This window comes from Pyrgilauda ruficollis, unplaced genomic scaffold (assembly GCF_017590135.1).
Source record: "Pyrgilauda ruficollis isolate IOZ18807 unplaced genomic scaffold, ASM1759013v1 scaffold96, whole genome shotgun sequence".
Lineage (NCBI taxonomy): Eukaryota > Metazoa > Chordata > Aves > Passeriformes > Passeridae > Pyrgilauda > Pyrgilauda ruficollis.
Genome location: NW_024531710.1, coordinates 1266988 through 1293214, shown reverse-complemented (window position 1 = coordinate 1293214; position 26227 = coordinate 1266988). Strand labels below are relative to the sequence as shown.

Below are 26227 nucleotides of genomic sequence, written 5' to 3'. Positions count from 1 at the left end.
CATACCAATGCAGTTATTTTCCTGTGCATACAGACTCTTGCAATTATTTATAGAATAATTTGTGGCATGTGATATTACTTCATTTATACTTACGAGAATATTTAAATATGCCTTAGGCTGCCTTGGGGCAGTTAAGGGACATTTGCTTGAGAGAACTACCAGAACAGTTTTTATTTCAACTCCAGAGCCTTTGAATGGTGCTGTGACAGCCCACAGGGCAGCCACAGGTGCCCCACAAGCTGAGGCAGCTACTTTGCAAGCATGTTGTCAGCTGCTATGGATTTTTATGACAATTTTTGAATTATGCTGAAAACCTCCAACACGCATCAATTTATCATCCTACCAATGGCATGCTTTTAAACAGGCCAGTTTAATAAACCCCTCTGGCATACACATATTTTTAAAGGCAGCTCAGGTATTTTATTTTTTTTGCAAGAGTGAAAGGACAATGAAATTAGAAAGAAATCTTTGTGATCAAAATTGCTTTGTACAAGAAATTCCTTCCACTTACAAGCTATTAGGCCAATAAAATATTTTCTGGCTTGACAGTAGTTCATGCCTATTGCACTGTACATCACACACTTCTCCAGCTTTGGTGCAGCTGACCCACTCCATTCAGGAAGCACACATCACTAAACTAGAGCCCAACTGCAGTTTCTTTTTCACTTTAAGAACCTTTGATCAGCCAAGCTGTGTAATTACTCCTAAGCGTGGCTAGGGTGTCTGCTGGAGTGCAGGGCCATACAGCAATTTTTTTCCCCCTCTCTCCAGGGAAAAGCACATCAATTGCTTTCAGCTAAATGCACTCACATATGAATATTTTAGTACAATTTAATGTTTCTGCACCAACCCCAAAGGAGCAGAGCATCAATTTGTGAACATAGTTTTCTTGGAGTTAAAAGCTACACTGGATAATGCAGGATGAAAGGGGTTGTCAATCCTTAGCTTTTTAGCAAGTCAGAGAAAGACAGTCTGTAAATTCAGTCCCAGCTGCATACAAACAGCTCTCTAAAGTTTGCCACCATAAAGCTACTTTTCAACAATAGTGAATTATCAGAGGAGATATTCCAAAAACATTTACCCAAGCACAGTTGGTTTTCCCAATGCTATTCCCATCTGCCACCTACCTAACAGCCCCAACCACTTATACCATGCAAAGTGCACCTGCTGTCTGTTAATAACACCCACAAACCTGAGGTACAAATAACACATTCCTACAAAGCACTGAGCTGAGCAGAGCAAAAATTATGTACCATGCTTTTTGAAGAAGAAACTTTGTTATCTCAATGTTCCCTTGTATGTGCAACAAATGAGGAAGTAATTAAGATCTCACCATTGACAGCAAAGAATAGAACATTTTTTTTAAGAAACTACAATCCAGACAAGAGGAGTGACAATTCTCATGATGCCAAGGGAACTAATTGGTTCTGTTGTCAGTAATTTTAGGTAAGGGCCAGACAACAAAAAATAAGAAAAATACTAGAATAAAATATGCCTTGTTTCACTTTCCTTATGCTTCCTCACAAGAGAGTGAAGTGAAACAGCAGATAAGCCAATCTGAACAAGGAAAGGATCCCTAAGAAAGTGATGGGAAGTAACACTCAAGGACAGTTAGTATTCACTTATGACAAAGAAATAGCAAATACAGGAATTATGTAAATGATGTTACACAGTGCCTCTCCCCTCCTGCTACTCCCAAAGCAGGATGACAACTACTAAGTGCTAAAAAGCCACTCACTGCAGTCAAAGGGATGCTCAGTAAAATACTGAGGGCACAGAGAGGCTCAGAAAGGATCCCATCCTCTTCTAGAAGAGGGGGAGCACAAGAATTCCAGCATTCTTACCCAGCTTTGGTGCCTTTCAAGTGAACCAACATCTCACTCCTCAGTGTCTCAGCTGAAGCTGCACCTCTAACATGCCTCTTTTCCTCTCATTATTACTGTCAATTCCTGACAGTTCTAAATTGCCTCCCTTGTCAAGTTCCTTCAGTCTCTTACAGCCAGAGAGATCCTCTAGCATGAAGCTGAAGCAGTGAAGCCAAGCAGTTTCCTCCTGGCCATCACATCAGACCTGCACTGAGTTCCCCTCTGCCTTGCCCAGATGAGGTTTCTCAGTGCATGCTCCTGCCTTCTGTGCGATCATGACACCTTCTAGCACAATCATTTAATCCAGTATCAATCATTGCTACATCACACATTTCCTAACTTCTGCCTTCCTGAGTTTTCCACCTCAGTTTCTTGTCATCTATCAGTGTTTCGTACCCGATGTTGAAAGTAACAAGAGAGCAGCAACTGAACACCTTAAAATAAAAAAATTAAATAAAAAAAAAATAAAGTTGTTTTGCCAGCTAGGAAATCCTACAGCAGAAACTAAGGCAACTCTAGTGTTAGACCCTGAAAGAGGACCAATTTTAGAAGAGTGAGGATTTAAACTCTGAAGAGATTAAATTAGAACACCTTCCAGGCAGCAGCTGATCCTTCACAAGGTCAGAGGATAACAATATACACACACACACTTGCCAAAAAGCACCTCTCAGTGTCACTGAGGCTCTGGCTGTTTTCTGGGGACAAGAAGCTGAGTGTGGGTTAATCCCAGTACAAGCCCACCTTCCCTCAAAACCAAGTTCCTGAGACAGATTATTGTTTTGCATGTTAGAAATGTTGCTAATTATGCCTTGGGTAAGGAAATCTAATACATTCATGTTCCATTTACATGTTTTAAATAACTGAAAAAAAACACTTTTTACTTTCTTTCTTTCTTCTCCACATGTGTTTTGTTCTTGTTTCTTTCTTTGTGAACATGAGAGAAAGAACTGGGAAGATTTTGACTGTGGAAAGTAACACCCCTGACTATTTGAAATTTCTTATGTAAAAATAGAGTTACTCTGGGGTAATGGTGGTAGGCTTGAATTAAGTATATCCAGTTAGTATTTTCTAATTGGATATACTTAATTCATATTTAGTAGTAAGCACTCATAGGAAGGATATTTTTATCCAAACTCAGCTAATTTTAACATTCTTACAAGTGGTTTTTCCTTAAACAGAAACTACATACAATACTTAACCTGAGAATCAAATTTAATTTTTATGCAGAACACCTGCATATAAGAAATAGAGGGAAAAACTGGTTTCTAATTGTAAAAAATATGCTAAAATGGCTGTCACTGATTAAGACACTGAATATACTAAACTGGGTTTTTTTTAATTAGGAAGAAAACATTTTATATTTTAATATATCCACTTATGTCTAAAAATTTCCTTCCGTCTCATCAAATAATACAAATCAGCCTTCTTTTTCATAAGACACAATGTTCAAATAGGAGCTGCAATCCCCTGAAAGCAAGAGGTTAAAAAAAATGTACTAACAGAAATAAAAATAATACACTGAATATTTTAATAACTGGACTAAAACTGTACAAAAGAAAAATTGCCAAAGATCCAGTCAAAACCCAACAATATGCATAAACACCAACATGAACAACACCTCTAAGTTTAACAGACCAAGGCTACTTTGGAAAAGCAGATGTGCTGTGTAGAACTAGGGCTCAAACAGACAAAAGGGGAAATCTGTGCTCTTTAATTAACTGCATTCCTCCATCACTTCAGTGAAACGATCTCCAGTTGCTCCTTGAGTGGCACTGTGTTTGTGTATTAGTACCTAGCATTTTGGAAAGCTGCTGTGCCTGTGAGGTTTGGGTTCAGTGATGCACTGTCTCGGCTGCACTCTCAAAAACTGAAGGCAGTGACAGAATTATGAGGGACCAGTGACCAAGACCACCCTTCCTTCCCCAAAAGCACAGCTGAAGGCCTGGGAAGGAACAAGCAGCCCTTGCAGACAGTTGTTATCACCCAGGGATGAGCACAAACACACCCCAGCAGTCACACAGAACAAGCAGCACAAGCACCTCCCCTCTTCCTGAGCTTGGAACTAACCCCTGTCCGTCTGCAGTCTCAAGCTGACCCAATTCCAGAGTCCTGGAAAACAATGCATTCCACTCCTCCACTGAGACTGAGACTATTAATAGAAGTGTAAGAGCACACACCAAGTTCCTTTCCCATCAGAAGCCAACAGCTGCACAGGAGAAAAAGCGTGGCTCAGACTCCAGAGTTTCTTGTATCTGAGACTCTTCCCCTGCTTAAAACCCACACCCCCAGAGGGCACACACCGAGTCAGCTCAAAACTGAACACAAAACTCAGGTCTCAGCTACTTCACCTGCCCAGTGTTCAAACTGGCTTTGCAATTCCCCGGACAGAACATCACAAGCTCTCCCTGAGCTGACACCGAGCACGTCTCACACAGGGAGAAAGTTCTTCTGAGAACTGCTAAAATAGCCAGTGTCATCTTGACCTGACAAAAAGAGCTCAGTTCTTCTTCAAGTCAACTCTATTTTCCACTGCAGAGAATCATTTTCTAGCTGAAGTACCAAAAAGACAGTGAAGTAGAATTAGGAATGTTAAATTAAGAATTTGCAGCTTTCAACTGCTTCATATTTAAGATGCCTACCCAACATACAGAACAATTAAAACCTCTAGTCAGCAACTCTGTGGGCTTAGTATCAATTAACTTGTACTTCCATTACAATTAACATTCCATATTTTCTATATTTCTAAGGCACTGAATTCTATCCTTGCATGTATTTTAAGATCCAGACTAAATATCTGACATTTGAAAGAAGAGGAATATAATTTCCAGTACTCTGCACAACTCACTACTTGACAAACACTTGTTAAGAAGTGAGAAGAGAGAAAAATGCATCAGCCTGCAGACAAATAGAGCACCACACAAGTGCCAGTTCAGATCATTTATGACACCAGAGTTTAACATTCATTCATTACTCCTGACTAAAGGCTATTTTGTTAAATATTTTGTCCTCTAGAAGAGGACAATGACAACACTGATGTGATCCTATGATGTGGCTTTATGTTCTTACTGCTCTCACATGTTGCTATGGGCCATCTGTGGCAAAATGCAGCATTGTATCATCATCAAAAACCAGCCTTTTTTGTTTCAACATAATTGTTTATATGCCCTTGACTCTGGAAAGAATGTTCATTGTTGAGCCTTAATACACAAACCAGAGCTGAGCTGTCTTCAAATTAATACTCTCCACCTCATTAATGGATATTTAGGTAGAGAAGAACTAAGGATGGTTAATCCCATTTCATGCCCTTTGAAAATACACATTTAAATGACACTTAGCTTATACCCTAAGCAGAAAGAGTTGGGGTGGCATTTATAATCCACAGAACCTCCCAATTTCCTTACACAGCAGAGGTTAATATCACTGCTATCAAGATTTTGGAATTACCTTAGTCTTATCAATAGGTCTACTTCTCAGAAGGAGTGTTTTGTAGCAGTTGGTTATCATACAGATTTACAGCTTCAAACACTAGCATGTCTAGAAATAGCTCCACTCAGGCCCACAGGGTCATCATCAGATGGCCTCTGATGAGGACTTCAAAAAAAGTAGCAAACATCCCTATCCACAACTCAAGACAGAAGAAATCAGAACCACAGAACATCTTGTTCAAGAAAATCCAGCAGACAGAGCTGACAACAGAATCACAAGCTCCTGTTTTTGACATCCAAGTATTACTCTATCCTGCTTGATATATTACTAGAAAAAATAATGGTCATGGTTTGAATTTCTTAAATTTGCAGCAATGGCAAAGGCAAAACATTTCAGGACCTATCAAGGCTTTGAACATGCACAGCTTTTTAGTATTATTTAAATTATTACAACTTGGTAAATGCAGCAATTGAAATACGATGAGTTTTTCTACTAAGTTTCAGCTCACTCTTCCCTCCTGGTTTCATTAAGCCACTAAGAAGTAAAAAGCTGCTCCTGGGTGCCTTCTGTTGCCATACACAAAGAGCTGCTTACTGAGGGGCAAAACCTTTACTCCACCGTGGAGCTCAGTGTACCCCTGAGAGATCATCAGTTCTCAGAGTGGGCTGTGCCCCACGCTGAGCTGAGCTGCATTTGGACCTTCCTATTTACAAACACCCAAATGTGCTTCATCTGGTACAGCTTTCTGCATGTCCTCGGGTCATCAAGGACAGTGAAAGAAGTCTCAGTCTTCTGCAGGACAGAAAGCCCCACAGAGACACAAAAGACACAGAAATCAGTTCCCTGTGATACAGGGATGCAGAAATAGCAGAAAAATACGTGCAGCATGTTATTGCCCAATACGGAGCCATTCAGAGTACATCCTTCTTGGTATTCTGCTCTACAGCAGCCAGTCTGCAGTTTATTCCTCTCTTACATTTCTTGCACTTTCATTTCTTGCAAAAATTTGACTTTGACTGTACTGCAATAATTCATTAACAGCTACTAAAAGTTTTTTAACAATCATCACCTGAAAAAACCCAGAACACACAATTGCAAGAGATCAAGCTACGGATTGCTGTAATTTCGAGTTTATGTCACTAATGATGTATCTTAGCATATCAATGCCAGCTGCTAGGAAGCTAAAAAAGGTTCAGGCAGCTATGAAAAAAATGCAGCATGAATATCCCTAACAAAGCTGTGTCAGAACACATCCCATTCACCCAAAGCAGAGATCTCCATCGCAGCTTGCTTCTGTCATTTTGTAAACACTTCGTCAAGTGACAGCATCACGGTGGGCACACTGATGTTCCTGTTAGGCCTGGAATTAAGACTCAGCTCATCTCTAGGTGCTTGCTCTGAAGGAAAATGCATGCTAGAAACATCCCAGCTCTATGATGAGAGATATTTCCATACTTACTGGTGCTACTATTTTGCCCGTCTGTCCAACCTGCATGTCATTAGGAACAAAGCCAGCATCAACAGCTGCACGGGAAGCTCCAACTAGTTGAAAGAAAATATTTTCAATGTTTTCTTTTAAAATATTTGCGAGCCAAATTTATATCACCATAAAAGCCCATGTATTTTACTGAAAGTCCCACACTCTAAGGGCACATATTTAAAAGCTTCCCTCTTAAAAGCTCTTATGGTAATCCCTCTCTATACCACTAGCTAAAAACTTCCAAATACTAAGTGCTAATGGACTTCATAAGCAACAGGAAATCCCTACTCCCAGCACCAAAGGGCCATATATTTAAACCAAGGATTTCAATCTGGCATATTTCCATGATTTTTTCTTGTTGCTTTGTCAAAAGAAGATTTTCCCATAAATGCCTTCCCAAAATGTTCCTTCAGGTCTGAATGTAACGTATGTGCTATCTTGTATTGCTGTGAATCTCAAAAGTCAGGCATGGTAAAGAAAAATATCAAAGTAAACTCGAAAATGCCATATGGACATTTAGTTAGCAAAAACACCGCTTTAAAAACTAAGCAAATCATGTGAATGCTAAAATTAATGGCATTAAAACATTAGAGCAAACAATTTCTCCTTCTTTCCCAACCTTTATAGAAAATACTTCACTGAAACATTGTAAATGGTTGATTTTCTCCTGTTAATACAAAGGCACAGCAAAAGGACAGAGCCACTCTACAACAACATGAGGAGGATTCGGTTAAGAAGCACTAGAAAAGGATGTATGCAGAAAGTATCAGCTCTTCAAGATGAGCTGTGACTGCTTCACTTTATGTTTGCAAGCTTCTGTTCTGGAGATTTGAGAAGCACAGGGAATATTATAGGTTAGTATTTTGCTTCATACACAGGCATTTAGGTATAGTTGACAAAACTTTATCTATAACTAAACTAAGAGCATTTTAACCATTTGATACAGATATGAAAATAAAAGACCTAAGATGAATTCTGGTTTTAATGTGACTTGTTTAAATTTAATAAACAGGGTTAAAAAAAAAGGAGGAAATCAAGTTTACCTGCAGCATGCAATTGATCCGCAAGTTCATACAACAACTTAAAATTTTCACCACTCTTCAAGCCCCTCCCTTAAAAGTTAAGAACAAAAGAAGATCAAGAAAGAAGAACATGTGTTTTAAGATCTTTTTTTGCCTATGTAAACTTTCTGTATGAGTATGAGCATTTGCAAAGACTCAAAGACATGGCTGCACAGGGTATTTTTGGATACATTACTAACCAGTATTTAATAATTGGAGATTTAGCTTTTGTCCTTGCCATTAATATTTCATATGTATAAACCAACACCACTCTGTCTTGTTTACTTCCTGCACAGAGCACCATCAAGGTCGTTCTCCAAAACCAGGAAAACAGAGGTTTTTTTAACTAATTTGTGCTCCCTCTGCTGGCTTCAGGAACAAAACACTGTAGTGGAATTAGTAAGAAATCATTTTAGCTGTAGGCATACAGTAAAAATCACAGTCCATCACTTGATACCTAAGGAGCAGAATACAATCAATACAGGTTTTAAAATCATTAAGGTCATTACATAATAATGTTCAGACTGACTGAAATGATCAGCAGTAATTTTGATATATGAAAAAACATGTTACATTTCCATCTAAAAAACAATTAATATTGCTAAAATTTTAAAGAGGCTCATCAAATATGAAAACATTCTTACAAAGCCTTCCAGCATATGCTGAACTCGTGTATTACCTCTTTACAAAACACACATGTTGAGTGCTTCCCCACTAGCCCCCATGGAATATTTCAGATTTACACCATAATTTCTTTTTTTTTTCCTGATGTATCACATTACAGACACGATTCACCAAGAGGTGCCATTACTGCAATGCAACATCAGTCAGTTTCCCTGTGATCACTCACCCCCTGACACAACCACTTTGGCACTGGTGAGCTCCGGCCGGTCGCTCTTCGTCAGCTTCTGCTCAATCCACTCCGAGATCCCGACAGGCGGAGGGGGGGTCACTGCAGTCACCACACGGGCCAGACACCCACAAGGAAAAGGACAAAGCATGTGTGTTCAAGCTGCAACCTGAGCTCAAGCTCAGTTCCGAGTTCATTCATAACTGATTTATTATTATTTTTGCTGAGTCCCAGCAGCTGCTCCTGGCACTGAGGAACAAGCCTCGTTCACCAGCTGCGTTCAGGGAACCCACAGTACAGACTGCTCCACAAGGAATTCTGCTCTGCAGGTGCCACACACCGATACCAGCCCAGCACAACAAGTGTGAGCCTTACTATCACAGGCAGACAAGTCAGTCAGGCAATGCACCAGCAGTGCAGCACACCAGGTCAGTGACGTCTGACTTCTGCCACCCACGGACGTTAGGAAATACAGGATGGTCAGAGGCAGGGACTAAGCCACAAAACAAAAAGGCCACAGTGAAAAACAGGAGAGGTCACCAAAATGCAACAGGTTACCCAAAGCAGTTGTGAAGTCTCCACCTGTGGACATTCTCAAAGCCTGACTGGACACAGTTCTGGGCAACCTGCTCCATGGGGCTGGACTAGATGATCTCTAGAGATCCCTTCCAACCTCAGCTACTTTGTCATTCTGTGACTGGATTTCTCAATTATCAGAGCTACACTGGCTTCATTAAATTGTAAATTGAACTGATATAGTTAAAACTGATCTAAAATTCTGTATTCTCAAATCAATTTAAACTGCCACTAATTTAGCTTGATGATGTAATGACCTTTCTCAACTGCAATGTGATTAAACCAAAACTGCAGAGAGCCAAACACTTCTATTTTTGCTCGGTCTTGTTTTGAAAACCAATCTGGTTATTCAAACAGCTGTAACTTGTCCTTCCTTAAAGTTTCAAGACTGCAGTGGCAGACGTTTAGGCAGCGAGTGGAACAAGCACGGATTTCAGCACAGATAATCTCCATTTCTGGTCAAAGAAAAGGAAGTAACTGTGCAGATAATCTCTACCTTCTTTTACCAGACATCACTAAAAAGTGCAAGAACCTGTAATTAAAAACATAAAGCTAACATTACGACAATCAGTTTGCTTTGACAAATACTTCTACAAAACACCACCAGGCAGTGAGCAAAACTAACTCTATTAAACAAAACAAGAAAACAAGATCATCCCAGAACAAACACTCACACTTTTCTACACTGGCACTACCACCGCTCGCTGGTGCAGCCTCAAATGAAGTTCCCCGCACAGTAAACACTTTGATTGCTTCATCACACTGCACAGTGCAAATAATATTTCCTAAAAAAAAAGACATTAAAAATAATAAAGATTATCAGACATACCGTGCTTAAAAAAAAAAAAAATTAATATCAAAATCACATTAGCAGTTGTACCAGAATATGCGACATCCGCCAAGGTACTTCCCAAAATTGCAGTTTTAGATGACTAAAACTTAGCACTTAATAACTAGAGATTACTAATACTTTCATTTATGTTTTAGCCCTGTGTTTCTAAAGTATGAATACAAATCTTCTATTTTCAAACGATACAAAGCATTCAAATAATCTCTTATTAATAAGATTATAAATTTCAGAAGGAATGAAAAAAACAACTTTGGAAATGCCATTCTTACACATAAAAAATGTCTATAACTCAAAGTAGATCTTTAATCCTGTTGCATGAATTTGCCAGAACTGAAGACAACGAGGCCTCCCCCAAGTATCTGTGGGACTGTGTTTCTCTCTATAATATAATACAATACTTCTGAAGGCTGCAGGGAATGCTAAAAGAAAAAATGCTGCAACATTCATAAACATTCAACTATTCACAAATGAAGTCACCTTGTAACTGTGAGTTACTGGGAAGGAACTTAAAGTGCAGCATAAACCACATTCCAGTACCGTAACTCAAAATGTAATAACCTGCTGCTATGTGTGGTACAATCTTTACAGTAAAATTAAGAAACACAAGCTAATGAGCTAATATCTAAAATAAAACACAGTGTCAGGCAAACATTAGAGAAACAAGACTGAAAAAAATAATCACAAATTAAGGTAATAAAATATTAGAAATAATTCAATCAATGTCTTCGTAATTAGAAAAAATAACCCTGTGGTATCTTAAATCAGAACTAATGCTAGTCCTATTGAATAAAGCTGGACAATTAACCTGATGTTTTATGCTTTCCAGAACCTGATCAGAAGGGCATTAACAAACAGAGTACATGGGAAGGATGGGACCAAATTCTGTTCCTTAAGGTGACAGACATGGGTCTGACATGCTTCTACCAAAGCCCTTGGAATTACTTGCTTTCTCACACAGGGAGCATTGTGTCCATCCCCAGGCTTCATTTTTTATGAATTACAGCAACTGAGATTGTAAAGGGAAAATTCCTATCATATTCCAAGGTTTTAACATTAGGATCATGTAGAAAAATTAGCACTACTGGATTCTTCATTGGACAAATACACACAGATTTTGAGATTACCCACCTGCATAGATAGTTCTCACAAAAGTATCTGGGGACTTAATTTCAATAATGTCAGAAACAGGGGCAACATCAAGCTTGCCAGCCACTCTGGGAATAAGATTCTAGAAATTAGAGATTAAAAAGTTAGCAAAGTAAGCTAACTAAAATGTACATGGTCAGTAAAAGAACACTGCTGACCCGATTTCATATAATGCTGTCTCCAAGACATACAGAACTAAGATTTTTGAAGGGCTACTTGTGTAGCTTTAGCAGTCAAATAAAACCCCATTACTGTAATAACATTAGACATTTTATGAGACTTACTGTAAGTAAACCCGTAATTCAATATCTTAAATTAGGAGACTTATTTGCTTCAAATATTCTAAAACTGAATATAGATGCCATTTACTCAGAAAATTGACAGTTATGGATTGTTGAGCTCTTGGCACTTCAAGGGGAAAAAAAAATGGTGCTTTCGGAAGTCAGATGCCAGAAATTATAGGAAAAATACCCTGCACTCTTCCCTCCAAAGCAAAAAAAAAAAAAAAAAATTAAATTTCATATTAAAGTATATATTCTCTTGCTCCAAAATTTACTTTAGAAAATTACTTAGCACCTTTAGGAGTGGCAAGAAGGATAAAAAGAGCAGCAGAAATTATGAAGAAATCAATGATAAGATAATTATTTGCTTTTTTTGTCTGCCTCCTAATCTGGTGCAAGAAAAAAAGGCCCAGGTCTGAAATCTTCACTCACATGAAGCACTCAAAAATGGCAGTGTAAGCTTTAAAGCAAAAGCCATCAACTCCTACTATGACACAGCAGTTAAAAAAAAAATTTAAAAATGTGTAACCTAAGGCTTAATTTCTCTTAGCAAAAACACAAGCATGTGGATTGCTATTGAGTGGAAGTGAAAGCAGGCAGATGGAAGGCCGATGTCATCCCTCGTCCCGCATCGGCAAGATTTCTCAAGGATCCTTTTTCTCTCATTTTCTGCATCAGATTCTTAGTACTGAGGTTCTCCATGTACTTATAAACACATTAAAAAAAAAAAAGGTTTTGAAAAATTGTATTTTCATTAAAAACCATGCTGGCTGGAACTTAGATTTGTTATTTATATATGTTTACAGACATTTCAATGTAAATGACTTATATCACAGATGCAAATCCCACTCCAAAAAAAAGTTTGCTTCCAATAGGTTTGCACACGCTCATTTCAACATGCAAATAACAGATTTTTCATCCCAATTTGCTGTGCTTTTCCTTACAATTTTCATGCTTTCAGATCACTTAATCTGCTTTGCCTTATTGCACATTTTGCCTTGTGTCCATAGGATTGGCTGGTTACCACAGAATATTTTTCTTTTTTTCACATCAGCTCATAAAAGAACTCAAACATAAATCATGAAATCTAACTAATGACCTCTTAACCAAACTACTGTAAAATAGTTTGCAAATGCAGAACTGTCCATGGCTGATCTCTCTCAGGCCTTTGATTCACATTTTTACATACAGCAGCATCTGTCTCTTTTCTACAAGAACTTTTTGATGCTCTTTCATCCACTCACCTTCCCAAACGCAGATGCTCCGGCACAAATGTGAGTGTAATTAAATTTTTTATGAGTTTCCACAATCAAGGGCGTCAGCTCCTCTGAGAGTAAAAATACATTGCTTAGAATTGACAACCATTTTATTTTCAATCACAAACACAAATACACAAATACATTTCTTTTGTCAACAGGTAAGAACAACTCTCACCTGCCAGAAATCCCTTGTACACATCATGCTGAGCCACGAGAACTTTTGCAACACCCTGCACTTTGCTGAGTTCTGATGCTACCTGTGATTACAAATGAATTATTATTAGTTTGTGTTTAACAGGCACCACAAACATATAACAAGGGAGTCCCCACTGCAAATAGCTCACAGCCTATAGATTCATAAAACCAGAACCAAATGTACATGAATTTCAAAAACAGAACAGACCTGAATAGAATAAAATGTAGGTCTTCTGAGCATAGCTCCTTATGGGATAATGAAAATGAATTTGTGAATAAGAGAACTACGGAGCAAATCAACCTCAGGAAAACCTGCCTCCTGCATGCAGGGCTCCACAGCATCCCAGCATTTCTTACAGCAGCCAACAACAGCCACACTTGAGGATTATTGCTCAGTATTCCAAATACAATCACCAAGAAACAATTCCTACTTTAAGTTCAGTCAGTATCTACCACACAAACAAACACAAATGTACAATGCTGTCACAACTTTTGTCCAAATTCTAGGAGCGACCCTTTGTTTGCATCTGACTTTTTGCCCACTGAAGCAATGTGTATTTTCAATTTATATTTATGCATTTTTTTTTTCGTTTGAATTGGCACAAGTGAAGTTTAAATGATAAAAGGGTTACTACAGATCAGAGAGAAGAGGACTGACAGCGAAGTCTGGAGACCACATGCATCGTCCAGAAACACTGTAGTTTTACTCAGTTTGATGAGTATCAGTTTACCCTCAAAAATTAACAAAAGGAAATAAAGAAAAAATCCCTAGTAGCTGCTGCAGAATATCTGTTTGAGTCACTGGCTCTTAAATAAAAATCTCTAAACCTTCATTTTTTATAAAATACTTTTTCCCACCATAACATACAGACTCCATATATTTAGCATTAAAACAAACAAAACATTCACAATCATTTTTCTCCTATGAAAGTGCACAGAATAAGGAAAATTAATGACACATATCAGGCAATTATTTCTTTTCTTTTTCACTTTCTTGATTTAGATAAATATTGGCTTCATCTCCACCTTGAACACCTGAACAGCTATCGAGGTTTCTCCACCTATTTGTTAATAAGCTGCTCTAAGTATGCCTTCTTCATGAGATACTACATGTTGCTTTCAAAATAACAGTGCATAAACAGTAGGTAAATATTAGGCACAGTTTTTTTGTACTTCTACTGCTCACACAATACCAAGTCATGCTGGAATAAAAGTGCCACTAATGTGCTACATTGTCTCTAGAACTGGCACATCAAAATTACACTGGAAATGCACAGCTAACGTACAAGGAACTTTTTACATACATGAGCAGTGTGATAAAGTTAAGAAGCACTAATTTCAGAATTCCAGGTTGCAAACACTCTCTACACAACTAGTGATTGCTTAGTAACAGCAACTTGCTCAAAAGCCCAATTTATCACTGTTGTTTCACTTCTGCTGGTTTCCATTTAAACAAGCAAAAGCTTCTTTCCAAATTCTTAGCACTGCAATATTTGTCATTTAAACTTTACAGAGATATATCTTGTTTAAAAGTTAATTGTCCTTTAGTCCTATAAAAATTTGCTTGCTCAAGAATGTAACAACCATTATTGATACCGTTCCCTGTGAAATGAAATCTATATCCGCATTTTCTCTTTAGAAGAGAAGCAGTTCCAAGTGCAGGACTTTTCTGGCAGATCAGCAACTCCTGGCACAGTTTCTCCTGACTACAGATTATTTTTCAGGCTGCCCGAGACGCTGCCAAGCGTTGTTTCACTGCATTCTTTATTTCACTGGTATGAAAATAGCATTTCCTACCTTGTCACAGCTGGTACCAGCCACCAGACAGGAGACCTCTCCTCCCAGGCGCTTTGCTGCAGTGATGGTGTTGAGGGTGATGGGGGTGAGGGATTCATTGTTGTGTTCTGCCACCACCAACGTGCTCTGGGACCTCCGAAGCACCGACGCCTGCAAAGCAAGTGGGAAACTTAGCATGGGAACAAAAACCTTTTCCTCTGGGCATCCAAGGCTTTACAGAAATTCGTACTTGTACAAGTGGTAAAACACTGCTAGGCTCATTCTAGATAATTTTTATTAAGTAAAGAAAATACATAGGGTGATACAAAAAGAAAATACAAACCCGCTTGCCTTCACCTTGTCTGTAACATGCTGTGCTTAAACTGAAACTCCACAGGAAAATAATGAACAAAATTAAGAAAAACATTTTAACACATTATATTCCAGCTCAGTTGATCAACTTAACCAAGTAAGGTTTAAGGCAAAGACCGAGGATTAGACAAGGAAATCAACAGTTGCAAATATTTACTTGGTTTTCTAGGGCGGTTCTCAGGCAGTGTTTTATTATAAGTTTTAAACAAAATCTAGCTACAGAACCCACTTTTATATTTAGAGGCAGAATTTTATGCAGTGGCTGGATGAAAATTAAGCAGCAGCAGCTGACAGCCTGAAAACACACTAGGAGAAACCTTTACAGGCATCAGGTTCACTTTTCCCTCTTTTCCTTCAAAACATTTGAGCACTTAGTCTACCACCACAATTTAATGGTCCTTAAATAACAATTTTGACCAATTCACCATCCATACACAAACTTGAGCTTCTAAAGCAAAAATGAAAGAAACAAAAGAAAAAAAAAGGCAAAAAACTGCTATAAAACCAAACCAAAATATTATAAATTCTGAGGCCTTCCTCTCTAATATTCAGGTGTATGTGTGAAAAGCATTATTCCGCCAAGACTAATACTAGGGTAGAGAAAACATTTTGGATGGGAACAGGAATAATGTCCCTCAAGCGTTTGTTTACCCTACATAAAGCCCAACTGAAAACTTGAGCAATGATCAGTGTAGGATGGAACACAAGGAAAACCAAATTAATTAATATATAACTAAGGAACAAATACTAACACAACGCTGAAGACGCACAGCCAAACACTACTTTTTTAAATTTACACACCAACCCCATCTCCCCTCATGCCAAACACGTACTTGCCTACAACTTCAAATAAAAAAAGCTTCAGAAAATATGAGAGGCTAAAATACGCATCTGGACTTCAACCCCACAAAGCCTACCAGCATACTGAATTTCAAACACAGAAAGCAAATCCCAAGGACTTCCCTGAAGCTAATCACAGTGCGCAAAGAAAAATACAAAGATAAGTTTTTGCAGAATCTGAATCATAATTTGTCCTTTTGATTAAAACAATAAGCATTTTGTAGAAGTGCTCTGCATTTAATCTCTTACGCTTAAGGTTAAACATAATGCTTATGCTTGCTGTGATTAAATAGTCTAAGCTCCTTTGAAACCAATTGCCAGTAACAAAATATTTACTGTCACTATAGATCAGATGCTGTATTTTTGATTATGTTTCATATATCATCTGCAATAAAAGTTACGAAATCTTAGTCGCCATTTGAAGAATAAATCCACGCCTTTGTGGCAAAAAGCCCACTCTCCAATGATTTACAGTTGTGCCATGGGGTAAAATGGACCATACTCCTGGAATATCCTCAAGTTTTCAGATTTCCAAAGGGAGACACATGCATTTTAAACACACACTTATTTCTGCCTGTATTATCATTTTTTCCCTAAATAAGCACTGCACCAGCACCATCATTCTGTCAAACCATTCTAGAATAAACTGAGAAATAACTGGTTTTTAACCAAAAATAATACGAGCAATAGAAGTTGCTTGAGCAGACTGGCTATTACAGTATTGACCAGGTATTATTCCTAAACCAATAATCCCACATTTTATATTTGTGGGAATATACACAATATGCACACCAGAAGATCACTTCATGGATGACATTTCTGAACATAAAGACAAGACCAGATTCAAAATAAATTTAAAGTCACATTATATATTATGGGTAAAAATCTAGATGGCAAACGAGATTTCTATGTAGGTCTGAATTTTATATACTAGGACACATTAAATAATTTTCTCAATAAACAAAACCAAACCAAACTGACTTTTGTTTGTTATAATAAAGACTCTGCAGTAAAACCAGAGGGTAATTCATCCAGTCATATGGTCCTGAAAGCAAAGAAGCTGCAATGAGTCAGTGATAGGCCAGGCAGTCATGTTGATGAAGTTACTGTCCAGCTGCACGTGTGGGAGAACAGCCCATCACTTCACTGACATCATTTCTGCTCTTGGGCAGGATGTCTGCTTAGGAAGCCTCAGTAAAATAGGAAGGTAGAGAATAAACTAACCAGCTGGCAGCAAGGAAAGAAAGCACAAGAAATAAGACCCACAGATCAATCAAACTGTTGAAAACAACGCTTTAAGAAAGAGCAGCACTCAGTGCTTGTGCCATGGAAGGTTCCTGGTGAAAACCAAGCTCTGGAAAATAAGACTACCCACAGAAATGCCCTCCAGATAAATATCCCACCAACTTGGGCACCTGAGTCACTTCTGCAGCATGACAGCAGGTAATGACATCCCAGCAACACGGAGGTAGAACTGGGAAGTTTGTTTTCCTCAGGTTTAGGTACAAATCACAGCTACACACCTATGTTTCCTCTACAGCAGAAACATCTGTGCTTCCTCTCCGGTGGAAACTCTGGACAGTGACTCAGTTTATACCAAAACTAACATTTGTGAATGAAAACCACCTAGAATTTCCGACTTCCCCTTCCCTCCCCAGTATTAACTGTAGAGCAAACTTGGCCTCTAACTTTCAGATGTTTAAAAGTTGCTAAGATTAACTCAGATGTGCAGTATTGATCAATTAAGCCACTTGCAAAATAGACACAGATTCACTGCACTGATTGTCTCAAGTTTCCCCAAAGCACTGTTTTGCTCCCCACCAAGGAGCCCATCAGTATTTTCCAACCAGAGCACAAAAAATCTAAGTACAATATCTGGATTTCTAGACTCCAGACAAAATACCAGATACTGGTCACAGTGTAACATCAGCAATCTGGGCACATCCAGCACATGTCACCGCACACATCCAGGCACCCACTGAACGTGCACAGGTGATCTGCCCATCACACACAGCCACTGAAACTGAGCATCTGTCGGTCTTTCAGCACACACAGGCCACCTGAACAGCACACATGGCCAGCACTGCTCACAAACAGATCTGCTGCTTGTATGCTAAAAAACAGTTGCATCAAGAGCTGGAAAAACCCAGAGGGAAGTGTGGTCTTTGCTTGCTGCTTGGTGAGCTTGGTGTGCAGCACCCGTGGCCTCTGCTGGCAACAGTGGTGGCTAACTGCCTGCAGCCTGCTCCAAGGACACTCATTAATAACACCGGAATTAGGAAACCAGCTCCAACTAAAACATGTGGCAGGCACAGCAACACAAGATGAGTCAGCCAAAAAGTTGTTCCAAGAAATGCCAGAGATGCAGCAGGTGAATTCTACATAGGCCCATGCTCCAAATATGCATCAATGAGAAACAGGGTGCTAGAAACTTCACCTGGAAAATAAAGTTTGTCTCTATTTAGAAGAGGCACTGGAAGTTACAGGAACAAAACCAAAACAGACTTTCACAAGGCAGCACACCAAACAACAGGACCTACAAAGGTATCTCTAGAGCTGACTTTCTTAGCTATAAAAGCAAACTGGCCAGAACCTAAAATTTTAAAACTGCTTATTAGGAATTCTGGATTTCATGGAGAACCATTAACACAGGGCAAAGTTCCCAAGAAAGAACTCCAGAAACTAGGAATTGGAGTGTTACTGAAGACAAAGGCTACATTCCTAAACAACAAAGCAATGCCTAATTCTATTAAGACACAGTCTTGTAGCTGTAAAACTTTAACTAAATAAATCTGTTAAACTCAGAGAGAGAGAGAAGAGAACTGAAGCATGTACTTCTAGAACCTCTCTAAAGACCTGGCTACAAAAGAGGTCTAAGAGACAGCTCTATAACTCCAGGAAACACTAATTAGAAAAACAGCACTAAGGGCACCTGAATGAAAAAGGAGCTATAACTGCAGCAAAGAACAACAATAAAAAAATAAAACCACTTTGTAAAAAGGATTTGGCAATCATAATAAAGACTTAATATTACAAAGGGACTGAAGCAGCAAGAGAAAGACGAAATACACAATAAACTTTTCCAAATATGCCCCTTTCAAACCAATAATAAAAATCAATGAAGCTATTTTGAAATACAACACTGAGTGTATTTCAACACAGGGAAGCCCCTAAATCACTTATTCCCACCTCTGCACCCAGTTTTTGTGCACTGGCAGTCTCATACCTCCTCAGTACACCTCCATCTTTAAGCTGTACAGAAGTTCAACTTTCCTTCCTGCTCATACTTCACAGGTTTCTCTCATCATCTTTTTCTCTAGACTCCACTCACTCTTGAGCTGTGTCAGCAGGGCTAAACTTTGCACTTTTCAAAAAGTGAAACAAAAACAAACTGTGAGTTTGTTTCACTTCTGTCACAGACTACATTGTTACACATACACTGAAGACGCACACAATGTTTCACTGGCTTTATTTTATAATGTTACTAGTTTAGATGTGTATGGTTGAAAACCAAGCAGCCGAACTCTCATGTCCAGGCCATAGAACCGAACTGTGCAGTGAGCATGTGAGTAAAGTACTATTTACATAGCAATAAGATTCAGAGATCATCAAGACCTTTGCTCTACAAAGCCTGCAGCCTGACGACAACTGAGACATGCCCATGATTACAACAGAAAGAATTTTCTGATTAATTCAGTCACGTCTGACCTGGTCTACCTTTGCTCGTCTTTTAAGAGATTTTTATCACCTGAAACCATTTAATATATTCATAACTACTATTTTAGCGCTGTATTGAATCGTAGTACGTGTAAAAGCCTTGGAGAGCTCAAAAAGAGACTTGCAAGACTTAAAGTTGTTTACAAGGGCTATTTATACCCAGTTCTAGTGGAGGGGGTATCTCCCAGTACATAGTAAGAAATTGAACAGATATTCGGGGACATCTCATCAATCATCTACTCCAATTAACCTTGAGTTCACCTAGACCTTGGTAACACAGCCACCACGACACACGGAGCAGCAAACGGCCTCCAAAAGCTGAGCAATACGAAGGTCACACTGCTCTCAGCTGAGCAGTACGAAGGTCAGACAGGAGAAGCACCAGGTGTTTTACATGAGCTTCCTCCACAAGTTGTGATGATTATAGCAATCACATTTCTGCACAGGTGGGACTAAGAAACGGCGCATTAACCTGCAATAACGCAGAAAGCCTCTCCTTGAGCCACTAATATTCTTCTAGTATTCTTAAGAGTTTACAGTACCAAACTTTAGAAGGTTTCTCCACCTGTTACTCAGCTTGTCCTGCTCAAGGGTAGATGGGAGCGAGCGCTCCCAGAAGTTCAGGACTTCCCTGACACCTACGTTAGCTTTCCCTCAACTCCTGCCTGCCGGGACCGCTGGAAAGGCCTTCTGGAACACCCTGTGTCCACTCGGAAACTTTATTTTTAACACACGGAGTGGGAGGCGAGTCCAGCGGAGAAGTCCGAGCCCGGCGGCGCGGGGCGCTCGCCTCTCAGAGACCCCCTCGACCGCCGCTGCCGGGCGGGAGGAGCTCGGCCTGCGCCCCGCCCCGCGCCCCCTTCGCCCCACTGGGCAGGGCCCGCCCGGCCGGGGCGGCGGCAGGCCCCGCTCGGTGCGCGGCCCGGGGCCCGCCCGCACTCACCGCCCGCCGCAGCCGCTGCGCCGCCACCGCCCGCAACATGGTTCCGCCGGCCCGCACCGCGCCGCTCTCGCGAGAGCGCGGCCGGCCCCGCCCCGCCGCCCCATTGGACCGACCGGCGGACCAATGCGCGGCAGCGGCGGCGCGGGCGGAAAGGAGCGGAGAGTGCGGAGCGGCCGCGGTACGGCCCGCAGTGCCCCGCACGGCCGGCTGTCCTCTGAGCCCCGCACGGCCGGCTGTCCTCTCCCTCACGGCCGGCTGAGCCCCACACGGCCGGCGGTCCTCCCGCGCTCCGCTCGGCTGTCTCTCCGAGCCGCCCGCTGCCACCCGCACTGCCGACTGCGTCCCCCCGCACCGCTGGCTGTGTCCCCCCGCACCGCCCGCTGTCCCCCCGCACAGCCGGTTGGCCCCTGCACCGCTCCCCCGGTGCAGCTGGCTCTGTCCCGCGGCCCGGCTGGCTGTGTCTGCCCGTCCCGCACGGTGCGGGCCGTACCGGAGGGCAAGAGCGAAGTTGCCGCTGCCGTAGGGGCCGGTCCAGCCCCCGCACAGCGCCTCGAGGAGAGCGGACTCCTCCCGGCCCAGACTGACCTGGTGCCAGCGCCAGCCTCCTCCAGCGCGCCGCTCCCCCGCACTGCTTCCTCAAAGGGTTACAGTCTTTAAAGAGAAGGAAACACCAGAGAGCAGAGTTATGCCTTCAAATGCCGGTGCTCCTTGCCAGATCCTACCCTAAGCCAATGAAATGTGCCTTGCGAAGAGAAAGGAGAAGTCTTAATTTACGGCTGTGGAGCCAGCAGCAGCCGGGGAGCCTCCGGCCGCCGCCCGCGGCTGCCCGCGCGCTGCCAGCCCCCGGCCGCGCTCCCGCAGCACCGGGCGCGGCAGGAGCAGGAGAGGCAATGTAGGGACGGAGTGCGTGGCTCGCTGGCAAGGCCAGATGTCACCGTGCTTGCCAAATGTCGCGCCCCACCAGCTGTCCAAACCACACCTAAACTTCAAAGACCAGTCAGGTTCCGCGAGCCCTGGATGGCATCCTCTCACCACGACAGATTTCTGGCTCCCTCACCCGCACTCCTGTGCTTGGCCCCAAGCAACATTAGGCAATAGCTCATGAGCTCTGAATAATTTATAGATCTATTTTATTATTATTCTGATTTCCCAGAACCAAGGCAAGACATCTTGTGCCTGCCCCTTACATGGCACCAGGGTGATCCAGGGACCAGACTGAGACTTGCTGTTTTTCCATACATCTGTATTTGTTTCTGGGTGGCAAGGAGAGGTCTATAAAAACCAATGAAGCAAGATGCTTCAGGCCAAATTCTCTGTGCTGTGTGCTATGGCTCTCTGAAAACCTGATGTCCTGGAGAAGCTGGCAGGAGCTGCCACACTGGAGCAACTGGTCCTGCCAGGCCAGAAGCCCCAAGCACACATGGATTTGGGACGTTCCAGAATGGAATTCCCTTCCCAGAGATCACAAGATAGTCACGAATACAGTTTCTTCCTTCCCATCCTGAAGTGGTTGAGAGTGTAAATAAACCCCAAACATTCCCCCCTGCCCTCAGCAATTATGGCCTTTGGATTGTTCCTGCAAGAATCAGCGGTGATCTCCAGCACTTCAGTGATTCGTTCTGCATTGCTGGGTCGCTGCATAAGAAGGCAAAAAGCAGATTGATCAAAAAGGCTCTTCGACTTTACCACGGTCTTGGCACAGGATCACCTTTTAAATTTATTCTGCCATGTGATTTTCACATCAGATGCCAAAAAGGGCTGCTTTACAGCAAAAGCTAACCAGGTCCAACAACTCAAGCATCTAAATGGACAATTTACTTCGTCTCAAATCTCAAATGTCTCTAGAATAGAAGAAAAGCAGCTGTCCTGCATATTACAGCTCCCTGGCCCCAGAGCAGAACCTTAACTCCTCAAGCCCCAAAGGAGGGCTGAAAAGGGAAGAGCTAAAGGAGGTGGCAAACCTCCTTCAGGGCCTGTGCCTGATTATATGGATTAAAGTAGCTCGAGGGCTGCTCTGACTTCTGCCTGGTCTGCCTCTACCCTTCAGTCCCCAAAAAAGGAAGAAAACAAAATGAGTGTTTGGAGCTGCCTGTGCATCGTCTGGTCTGTGCAAATGGCCAAGTGAAAAAAAACCAACTGTTTATATGGGGATGAGGGGGAAAACCGTTTTGCAGAAGCCACAGTACCCTGAGAGGGGTTTAAAAAGAGGATTAATATTTGCTGTGGCTCTTTATCACCAGTTTGAATGATGGTTAAGGTGCAGTGTAACTCTTCAGAGATGTGGAGTTTTGTACAGTATAGAAATCCCTACCTGCACCCTAGGTAATCCAACAAATGCAACAGTAAAGGCAAAATAACAGCTTAGGCATCCTTAATTTGCCCATTATGTATTTTTAATTGGGGTGTTTTACTCATTAAAAGCATGGCATGTAATTTCATAATCCTATTTTAGGCTCCAAAACTAAGCTTCCAACCTGCACATCTCATGCAGATGAAATCTTTACAACAAATGTACACCTAAAAACCCCAAACCACAAGAATAATCAAAGTGATCTCATTCAAGTTGGGGCTTTACTGCCTTGCACTAAAACAAAAGTGAGCTACTATCAAAATTAACTAAATGCATCATAGCCAATAATAAATTGATCCATTCACTGTGTGTCTGGCTTCATAGCACACACATCATATTTTCATGAGCAGAGTGACATTGCTGCTCTTTAGGTCCGATTTTAAGGTGTAGCATCACCAATTCAGAGACATGACAGGCTTTTTGTTATATTTTCTGTTTATAATTTTGATTCAAATCCTCAGCAACACTTCAGATGCACAAATCCTTATTGAAACTGGCTTGATGCGGATTACAGCCTGAAGCACAAAGGAAGTCTTTATCACTTATGGCCAGTGTTTTAGGAGCTTATAACTGTAATCAGGTAGGGATTATATCAGCATGATCCATACAAGCTGAACCATGGCAAAAAGCTTTATTCTATTTGACCTTCCCAAAACAATAATAGAAATGGAAAACATGCAACAAACAAATGCCGCTGAAGTAGAATCACTGTCTACTGCAGGCAGAAGTTACTACTTTGTATTTTGAAAGAAAAATTAGTCATTAATTAGTGGAAGCAGATCCTTGTATGGTGCATTGTTATCCAGGATTATTTCATTAGGATCTGCTGACCCAATTTCTGCATTGGAAAGAGAATTACATTTTTTCACACTATTGGGATTGGGGGAAAGAAAAAATAATAACATAGATTATTCAGACTTTTAAAAATATGGTTGCAAACAAGGACAGATACCTGTATTGGTATCTCTACAGAAGCCAAATGAAACAAGGACCATTACAAATATGTAATGATGTCTTCCCTAGAATCGGATTTTGGTTTTCTTAAAATACATAATTCCTAATTAAAACATATGGAATCCAGCTAATACAGCCTCATGACTAAGGGATTTACTGAAGAGCAGGAATTTTTTTTTATTACTGCTATGATGGCCCCCTCTGTCACAGGTCATCCTTAGCTTACTCCTCCTGCAATCGCCCTGGGGATAGCTGACTCAGATAAATTAAAAGAGCTTCATTTGGGAAGCTTCCCCAGCACACGAAAGGATTCGCCTCCTAATCTGTCAAAATCCAATAACGTTAAAGCAACTGCAACCTGCTGACAGCTCAGCAGGACCCCCAAACCAATGGGCAGAACCCACAGCCCCGCACCGGGCAGGACTAAAACCCACCTTGGAAGCAGCAGCAGGAGAGGTTTCTGCTGCTGAAATATTTTGTGCCCAAGTGCTGGGAGCTCAGAGGGTCCGAGTGGTTCAGCCACCCCAGGATGTTGCTGGTCCTCCTGCACTCACCCCTTGCCCAAGTCACGAGCTGCGCACAAGGAGGGACATGTGTCCCCAGAGCCCTGCTCTCTGCCCCTCATCATCACTGGCAGAAAGACTCATCTCCACATGTCTGACACTGAAAGTCCTGGTGTGCTTAGCGCTCTGCTCAGTTCACCTTACTGCCACTCACCTGCGTGGCTCAGAGCAGCAGCTGCTCTTTCATGAGGCCTTATGGAAGCCTTTGGACAGGGACAATGCCACAAGCCCTGCTTACAAAGTGCAGGACAGAGGAAAGAGCTCCCCAAAGCTACCCCATAGCAGGGACAACCCTTCTAATACTGAGCCTACAAAACCACCACAGACAGGTATTTTCTTTTTTATAAACTACTCTCCTTTGCTAATAATTTCCACATGCCAGTCAAGTAACAAGGGAGCCTGGGAGTAACATCAGGCTGCATATTCCTAAATAACAAGATCACCTGAGGAGTTCAATAAACCCTTTCTACCAAGCTTGCAGGCAAAATGGGACCCTCATAACCTCCTGAAAGCAAAGGCTCAGGTTACCTTGGAAGGCAACTTGTCCTGCCTAGGAGTGATGATGGTTTGTGGAGGACAAGGGAAACAACGCTGGTGAGAAGAGCTCTGCTGCCCTCCCAGTGCAGACACCTGGATGGGGTTTTACGACCTTCCAGCCTCCTTCTGCATGCAGCTCGCCTTGTTGTTAATGGCAGATATGTGTAAAATTCTCTGACAGGTTGTACCAGCATTATTTTTTAAAGGGGTAGCTGCACTTTTTTGCCCATTACACTGCTGGAAAGGAATCCAGATGCCACTGTATTCCCACTCACACCAGCCCGAGCCATTCCTGCAGCAGCAGCAGCAGCAGTCTGCTCCAGGGGAAAAACTCTTTCCTGCCTCTAAGGACTTTTCAAGGAAAGTTGCTTTTTCCTTTTTTCTTTCTGTTTCAGCTCAGTCAATAGCACTTTTGTGTAAGCACAGCAGCTGCAGTAGGCCTTGTTTTAAGTGTTTTGGAACCTGCTTGATTTTTGATATTTTTTATTTATACTTTTATTGCAGAACCCATTAGGGAGGAGAACCTTCTGGCCACTTATAGCACCTGGTGACAAAGACTAATGTACCTCCTGCTTGCCCTGTCACAAAGTCTAAGATAAAGTCTACAAAGTCTGCAATTTACCCATTGCCTTTAATCCTGCAGATAACAGCATAATGAGATCCAGTGTCTGGGGGCTGAACCTAAACTATACACTTAGGTGTCCATTCCAGTGAAAGTAGTCAACAAGCAGGATGCGAGAGCAAGGCAACCTCTCCTGCACTGGCAGGTGACACCAAGACCAGATGCATTTCTGGGAGAGATGACTGAGGTCAACCATAAATTAACAGGATCATTGTGAGGGAAAAAATAATAATTCTGTGTCCAATTGCATGGTCTCGTATGAAGGAGACCAGAGGAGATAGGCCAATAAGTCTTTTCTGCGCTCATGAACTTTCTAAATCTTTCTTATCCGGAGGGGGAAAATGGCAAGGGCTCCCTTTGCCATGTTACCATGGCTGACTCTTAATCACTAGCAGGGCTGGCAGTAGCTGTTGTGCAACACCACTTTCCCCAGCGCTGGGCCCTGTTCCCCTGCAATGCTCCCAACCCCTGCTGGTCTCAGAAGAATTGAGCCCAAAGCTCCACATAGCAATTCAAATGCATCACCAGACATTAGGCCACCGGGTTAACCACTGTTTAATTTCG

At 41.5% G+C, this 26227-nt stretch overlaps 1 protein-coding gene across 1 annotated transcript in view; it reads right to left on the bottom strand.

Annotated features, from left to right (window-relative positions):
• ETFA (electron transfer flavoprotein subunit alpha) overlaps positions 1 to 20696 on the bottom strand; it is a 28713-nt gene extending 8017 nt beyond the window's left edge. Inside the window, exons 1-9 of the mRNA XM_041489846.1 lie at positions 20638 to 20696; positions 14787 to 14936; positions 12970 to 13051; positions 12780 to 12862; positions 11237 to 11336; positions 9933 to 10043; positions 8683 to 8784; positions 7815 to 7883; positions 6751 to 6833 (exon numbers count right to left, since the gene is read on the bottom strand). Of these exons, the coding sequence (XP_041345780.1) occupies positions 6751 to 6833; positions 7815 to 7883; positions 8683 to 8784; positions 9933 to 10043; positions 11237 to 11336; positions 12780 to 12862; positions 12970 to 13051; positions 14787 to 14936; positions 20638 to 20676 (819 nt within the window). The 5' untranslated portion in view covers positions 20677 to 20696. The remainder of the gene's footprint in view (positions 1 to 6750; positions 6834 to 7814; positions 7884 to 8682; positions 8785 to 9932; positions 10044 to 11236; positions 11337 to 12779; positions 12863 to 12969; positions 13052 to 14786; positions 14937 to 20637) is intronic.
• Positions 20697 to 26227: the final 5531 nt, after the last annotated feature.